The following is a 7110-nucleotide window of genomic DNA, read 5'->3' as shown; positions in this document are numbered from 1 at the left end:
TGTAAACAGATTTTGATTCGCTCTGAAACTAACTGCTGACGCTAATAACAACTGAACGCAGCGCGAAACATGAGGTGAATACCATAATTATTGCATCTAAATATTGAAAAAAAAAAACCATCAAGATTCACTATATTCCTGTAGTATATGCTCTAAGTTCTTATTGTAACGGTGCTGCTCGGACGGTTGTTAATGATATTTCATTTCAAAAAGTAGTAAAAACAAGAATTAATCGATGTGTCGGTAAAATAGACGTATCATATACCCTTAAAAGTTATTTCAATCAGGTGTGTGACATGTGTAACATTGCAGAGAAGAGTTGTCTGCTGCGGTGTTCGCTCGGTTTCATCTTTTCATCACATATTAACGATTTTTCAATTGATACAGCATTTAATACTTGCCTCGACTGACAGCGTAATTCTACGTTTATTCAATATAAATATCAGACCTGACACTTATTGTTCATTACCAGTGGTTTAATTAATTTCGGTAACATGGCTCTCAGTTACACAAGGTATGATTAATTATGTGTTATTGTTAAAGAATTGTCGAAAGTTTGATAAGTTGCACTGAAAAAGTAGGTTTATATAACGGTGGAATTTCAGGTTGCTTTGTAGACGTAACTTGGGTGTCAACGGGTTCCGAGGGTTTTACACCAGCAAGTAAGTTACGTAATGGCATATGTATGCTTTATTTATAAATCGCATAACCTACAAACTTTATGTATTCAGTACCATTTATCAAATGTATATCTGTTTTAAGTAATTACCCGTTGCTGATGTCAATTTTATTTTCCTAGATGATGTAGAGTTTAAATAACGTTGATATGAGCTTCACTCTCATAACACTACACCTTGTGTGATTTCATAGTTGTTGACTTTCATCTGATGCAGTCGAAAAAGCATTATAATGAAACAAACGGAATGTATAGCTAAATACAGAAAGTGACCACTATTAGAATGGGATGTGATAAAAACTCCACAATACTATTTTGACGTATACATAATTATGTACAAACATAAAACTGAAGTTACCTTCATTCGAAAGTTTGACTATTCAACCATTTCTTTTGAGTACATCACATTCTTGTATTATTTTTTATGAAAAATAAACGTTTGTCTGGCTTGAAATTGCCATAGCTTGCTTTGATTTGTAAGAGTAAACTAAACTATGGTTTATCACTTCCCATTGGTTGAATATTTCATAATTTGTAATAGTATCAACAAAGATAACGCACTACAGTTTCATTCAATATTGCTTCTTAAAAAGTGCGAATAAAATTTTTATTAATTTCTAATATCAATAGCAATGAATTTGGAGTCGACAGTTCTCAATCGAAGTTTTAATGTATCTATAGTGTTCTTTTCCCACGGAAATTGTTAGAAATAATGATGCAAAAATATATTTGCGAAGGTTATGTCAATCGAAATCAAATTGAATTTTCTATATATTGTCAGAAATAATGTGCTGATGATATTCACCCCCCCTCCCCCCCCCTTTTTTTTTGAACGAAAATTGTATGAATCGTTTGTTTGCAGTTTTATCAAGGAAGAAAACAGTTTGTTTAAGATGTTCTAGGTACACAATGAAGATTTTAAAAAATCAAGAGGTGTAGAAAAATTGCATAAGTCTATGAAAGTTCATTACTTGAATATTTCATTTTGCTGCATTTATGGTTTATGCTTTTGTTGATTTCACAGAAACCTAGCTGTTTCCACATCAAATGCTGCATTAGAAAAAGTAGCAGTGCATGAGAATCACGATGAGAAGAATATGCGTCTCAAGAGACCGATGTCTCCTCACTTGACCATTTATCAAGTGCAAATAACGACTCTGCTTTCAATCTCACACAGAGCTACAGGGATAATATTGTCAGGTTACGCAGCAACAATTGGTTTGAGTGAGTAATAAGATAATGTCAAGATTATGTCCGTAATTATTAAAAGCTGTATGTGACCATGATCTGTCTTTTACTTTCATATTTTAGGTACTCTTTTCATGCCTGGTGGAATGCCATGCATGATTGAAGCTGTGCACGCGTTATGTTTGCCAGCAGTTGCGATCGCAGTTGGTAAAATCGCTCTTGCTTTTCCAGTAGCATTCCATTTTTGCAACGGAATTCGTCACTTGGTAAGTTATTTCTAATCGTAATTGTAAATTATTTTACCTCGCCACAGCCTTCCAAAGTTTGTGTAACACTATTGGTGGTGATTTCATTGTACACAGAGTGCCGAAATTTGCCGGGCACGATTAGTTGTATAAATCGCTGCACATTTCAAAAAGCAGCAGTTAGCAGTCAATTTTAGTTTGTAATTTTTTTATTATTTGCGACCTTTGATTCAAAAACAGTTCCTTCTAATAGTCTAAGGTTCATCAGTTTACATGTCACAGAATCTTGACTATGCGATTAAAATATCTGGCACTCTAGAGCTTCATTGAATTTGAATTCTTGTTACTGAAATTAAACAGTATTTTCGGCCTTACACTAATCACTCTCTACTCACCAATAGTTGTCTCACTTCGATTCTTGAAAAGTACATCGTTTCCATTAAGAAACATAAAAAATGATTTATCTATTGAAAATTTAAGATTCAAGAGTTGCTTTTGAGGCATTGCATGTACTACTATATGCGCAAAAATCTTAATCAGTGAATTTGTACAGGCTTGGGACTTGGGAGTGTTTCTCAGTATAAAGGATGTTTATACCACTGGCTATGCAATGGTCCTCGCAGCTGCTGCTCTGTCTGTGGTATTAGCAATACTTTGAAAGTTTTATGAATTTCGGAGGTATTTCATTGAAGGTTGAGCAACTGAAGTGAAATCATTAGTATTATTTGTCTAATTTGGATTGTTCTTTGAATGGAGCCAAAATTCGAATTATTTCCTTTCTTGAATGTCAAGTATGTATAATACAAAATAATAAAAATTATGTTGAATATCAATTGATTTTAGTGAGTTTTCAGTGTGCTATCTGAACTCCAAAAATTGTTACTTAAAGACTCTACCACAAATTACAGTTCCTGATATCTGTGGTGTAATATTCAAGCTGTAAACAATATCCTGAATATTTGAAGAAAATGATAGCCTCAATGACAGAGTTAAATGTTCTTGAAAATGCTTTAGTTAATGCTGTTACTAGAATTACGAATTCAATTTCGGCAATTCATACAGATACGAAACCAAAAGGAAACACAACATAGTTGCCACAAGAGTTCAATACTCTGCCATTCAGGTGTCACCAATGTCTTATTGCATTTGACAAAGTTGGGTAATCTGGATAACGAGCAGTGAATTTGACAACTACGACTATATGGACTGAACTTGCATATGTTTTTGCAGAAACGAGAGTCAGTTTGTCAGTGACTGTACATGAAATGCGGTCAAAGTTGTATGAAAGCTATGAATATTGCTGTAAAAAGCCATGGTACAGCCTTGAGATCTCTACTCCAGGACTGTATCACTGTAATATACAGTGCATAGCTTTCAGTTACGGAAATGTGGCCTGCATATTTTAGAATGGTATAGGACAAAGAACGCTGGATGGTAAACGCTGATGAAAAATCATCCATAAAATTATGACACAATTATTTCAAAAAAGTTCTCTCACATTTAATGCCGATCAGTGATTGTTACATGAAAGCTTCAAGGGAGGTTTCCATGAATTTTTTATAAATTGCCATAAATCTTGCTACAAATGCTTCTAAGTGGAATATAGCTTTTGATCCATGATGCATTCTGTGCTCGTACTCTGCAGCGGTAGTGGCTATTTGAGTTTTAAGCTCAAGATCACAATTTTTCACTAATTCTTGCAGCAGCCCTTTGAAAATCAAGTCACAAGGTATGCAATGTGTCAGTAAATCATATAGTCTACCGCGAACTTCCAACAGTTTCTTAGGTGACTGTTCCGCTATTATTAACTTAGCAGTGTTCTGAATATAGACTTTCCAGTCAAGTTCGGCAATATTTTGATTCACAGTGAAGGGATATCTGAAACATGTTGAATAAATGAATATGCATTAAAAAAGACTATGGGATTGATACAACATAATAAATAAATTCACTACAGTAGTCACTCACTGTTGAACTTTGCAGGCCTCAAGCATTAAAATAGCTCTTCTCAAATTTCTTTCACTGGCTTCAGCAATTCTGATTGCTAATTCATGTGGTACAGTGAGTCCCTCGCGCTTACAGATTGATTCCAGAATCGTTGTAATTTCATTGATCTTTGGTGCTGGTATTCTTATGCCCAAACAACGAGATCGAATAGCTGGTAGTACACGTGAAGTTGAATTTGCGCACAGTATTATTCTGCAAGTAGCCATATATTTTTCCATTGTGCGTCGTAATGCGTGTTGTGCATCTTTTGTTAATTGATCAACATTCGTCAGCAGAACAACTAAAAATAAGTATGTATTTTTGATAAAATTTTTAACAGGTGGTTGTTACATGCTTTGAGATCATGATTCACATATTTTTTTGTAGATTTCTAAAACATTACTTTTGAACTCTCTTTGACCCGTTGCATCAAGCTGATGTGTTTGGGCTACGGTCTTTATGAGGTCCATCACAACAACCCTATCGTACATGCCCACATCGCTGGGATTAACTTCGATATGATAATTACTGCTGATAGTCATTATTTCAAGTTTTTTTCGAGACGGAGTCTGAAAAACCAGGTGGTAAGTGAATCGATGTAAGATGAACAACGGGATGAAGTGGAGTTATAAAATTTGGCACAATTAAAGTGTAATAAATAATAAAATAGAAAATCTTGAATGTTAAATTATTAAATTAAGACGAATTATGTTAAATAAGAGTACGATAGTCGATTATGGAACTCTCAAGGCTTACAATTACTGAAATAATTTTAGAATACCAGATACCTCGAAATTCATGCTTTCCATTCGTAATTTCTCAGCACCGCTGCCATATAATTCTTTGATTATTCCCATTATCCGTGTTCTTTTTCCAGCTCCTGGGGGTCCATATACTAATAAATGTGGAAAATCTCCTTCTTGTACCTATATTGAGAATATATTGAAGTTGGAAGATTGGGCATAGAATACTTTTTATAAACTGGGAAAAAGATTTGCAAAGGAATATTATTTCAATTTAACGATCATTGAATATGTACTTGTATTGATGCAAAGTTCGTAATGTTATGCTCAAAAGCAGTATGAGTATAATTGCAAAAAATGCATGGGGCTGAAATTTGTAACATCAAAGAATTTTTGAGAGAAATTTTTTAGCAAATCTAGGATTTCCTTAGATTCATTAACCGTAAGACAACCGAAAATGTTCATATTTAGGAAATACGTTGAATATCGTATGTATAACAAAGGAGGATTACCATGTTCACTAGACGTGTGGCTTGTTCAATATGATAATCAAGTTTTCCCAAATTAGTGGGACGATATTTGTCAACCCACAAACTCATTTTCAAAGTATGTAGTCACTCTTTATGGGTTGAATATAATTAAGCCTCAAGATTCAACTGAATAAAAAGCCCTTTAATCCGACGACAATTGACGAAAACCGAGTCCGGTTAAAACTTTACGGTCTATACAGATCAAGATTTATATATTATGTACGGATTTAGTGCCCGGTAAAATAATGCTCAATATTTTAAAGGGGGTGGATGGACAGTTTGCTCTAAATGCTGTTTAAAATAACACAAATCTCCAATAAGTAAATGTTCTTTTGCATAACCTCACTCAAAATTTACAATTGGCGCCACCCATAGAGGTTACTGAAATACAAGACTGGAACCACTGAAATGTAATGGGAGCTTTCCAGCAAGGAGACACAGTGTGACACTGTGTTACACGGTCGAACACTGTGCCTTGGTGCTTGTTGGAACGCCTTGAGGTTCTTAATTCAGTTACTAGAGTCCGCTCATGCATTAAACGAAAAATCTAGGATCATTGAGCGCTTCAGGAAAAAAAAAACATTTGTGAAACACGTGTAGATTATCATTGCATTTAATAAATAAATATAAACAATACCATGCGTCGAAAATAAAATCTCTAACTAAAAAATTGGCAGCAATGAATCCGACACAGTGTCCAACCATGCTCCGCAGCTGTGTCCGACTGTGTCGTTCTGTGTCGTTGTTGGAAAGCACCATGTTCGACACAGTGTCGCTCTGTGTCGTTGCTGGAAAGCTCCCAATATAACTTGATTGAACTCCCTTTATTTTCTTCGGCACCATATACTTGGCCATCTACCCCGATTAGATTTATTTTTACGGAAATCATGTGTAAATCGCGTATAGGTGATTGATAGCGTAATTCCGATGTTTGATAGTCAATAGATTATTTTTAGAAATTGAAACAAATTCATCTAGGGAATTTAAGTGACTGCGGCCTCTCATTGAACATATTTCATACACATACAATAACATACGACACATTAGTATGTCAGCCTTCGAATGGAGTTTCGTGAAAAGTGGGAGAGAAACATTATTTAGAAAGAAAACCTGGATTTGTACCAGTACTGTCTAGTTCTTACACCGTGGTATAAGTTTATTAATAGTTGGAGACAGAATTATCTAGTCAATACAAAATGCGGAAGTGAAATGCTCAACGTGCCGTCATGGTCTCGTTCCTCAGGCAACGAGAAGTTTAAGTTCGACGTGTGTCCCGCCGTGGTCCCGCCGCTAGTGCACAGTTCCTATTACAAAGTGTCAACGGTGACGTTTTCAATGAGTTTGGGTTATTCTGTAGAATTTTATATACACCCATCTACTTCTCTTTAATAGCACGGGATTAGTGTAAAATCATAAATATCTGTAGGTACTCACTGATTTACATAGGAATTCATATTCCAAAGGTGAAATACGTCAGGTTTATCATACATTAATGAGTGTGATTGTCTCACAGCAAACAATTCGAGTGCACTTTTCGTGACACTGATTATTTTACTATATGGACACGTTTATTACAGTCATTCGTTATTGCTTTTCACTACTTACCAAGATTATGAAATCAATTGTAAAATGTTGACTAAATTTCCATTGTCGAAATATTTTTAATCAAAACTAGACGCACGAATTGCAAGAATTGGCCTTATGAATTATATCCGTACTAAATACTAGCAAAATAGAATTCA

General features: G+C 34.8%; 2 protein-coding genes across 5 annotated transcripts; one reads left to right on the top strand and one right to left on the bottom strand.

The window, feature by feature from the left end:
* Positions 1 to 163: 163 nt before the first annotated feature.
* LOC107225757 (succinate dehydrogenase cytochrome b560 subunit, mitochondrial) lies at positions 164 to 2942 on the top strand. The gene is made up of 5 exons (XM_015666321.2): positions 164 to 514; positions 606 to 662; positions 1701 to 1900; positions 1988 to 2130; positions 2663 to 2942. Exons 1-5 carry the CDS (start codon positions 495 to 497, stop codon positions 2765 to 2767), a joined length of 525 nt encoding a protein of 174 aa, XP_015521807.2. The 5' UTR covers positions 164 to 494; the 3' UTR covers positions 2768 to 2942.
* Positions 2943 to 3603: 661 nt separating this feature from the next.
* Positions 3604 to 7075, bottom strand: LOC107225763 (replication factor C subunit 3). Of its 4 annotated transcripts, none has more exons than XM_046737767.1 (5): positions 6974 to 7075; positions 4884 to 5021; positions 4499 to 4664; positions 4078 to 4396; positions 3604 to 3987 (listed from the first exon to the last, which is right to left on the bottom strand). In XM_046737767.1, exons 2-5 carry the CDS (start codon positions 4950 to 4952, stop codon positions 3630 to 3632), a joined length of 912 nt encoding a protein of 303 aa, XP_046593723.1. In that variant the 5' UTR covers positions 4953 to 5021; positions 6974 to 7075; the 3' UTR covers positions 3604 to 3629. The 4 variants fall into 4 exon arrangements, with proteins under 4 accessions (XP_046593723.1, XP_046593722.1, XP_015521816.1 ...); XM_046737766.1 differs by lacking the exon at positions 6974 to 7075 and adding an exon at positions 6006 to 6148; XM_015666330.2 differs by lacking the exon at positions 6974 to 7075 and adding an exon at positions 5351 to 5937.
* Between the last annotated feature and the right edge of the window lie 35 nt (positions 7076 to 7110).

This window comes from Neodiprion lecontei, chromosome 4, assembly GCF_021901455.1.
Source record: "Neodiprion lecontei isolate iyNeoLeco1 chromosome 4, iyNeoLeco1.1, whole genome shotgun sequence".
Lineage (NCBI taxonomy): Eukaryota > Metazoa > Arthropoda > Insecta > Hymenoptera > Diprionidae > Neodiprion > Neodiprion lecontei.
This window is presented reverse-complemented; position numbering and strand designations above follow the sequence as displayed.

Coding starts and splice junctions, on each gene's coding strand:
- LOC107225763 (XM_015666330.2), bottom strand. CDS start 5,437: ATGAGTTTGTGGGTTGACAAATATCGTCCCACTAATTTGGGAAAACTT. Junction 4,665..4,883: donor TGGAAAGCATGAATTTCGAG/GTATCTGGTATT, acceptor CTGGTTTTTCAG/ACTCCGTCTCGAAAAAAACT. Junction 3,988..4,077: donor GAGGCCTGCAAAGTTCAACA/GTGAGTGACTAC, acceptor AACATGTTTCAG/ATATCCCTTCACTGTGAATC.
- LOC107225757 (XM_015666321.2), top strand. CDS start 495: ATGGCTCTCAGTTACACAAG. Junction 1,901..1,987: donor CGCAGCAACAATTGGTTTGA/GTGAGTAATAAG, acceptor TTCATATTTTAG/GTACTCTTTTCATGCCTGGT. Junction 2,131..2,662: donor GCAACGGAATTCGTCACTTG/GTAAGTTATTTC, acceptor GAATTTGTACAG/GCTTGGGACTTGGGAGTGTT.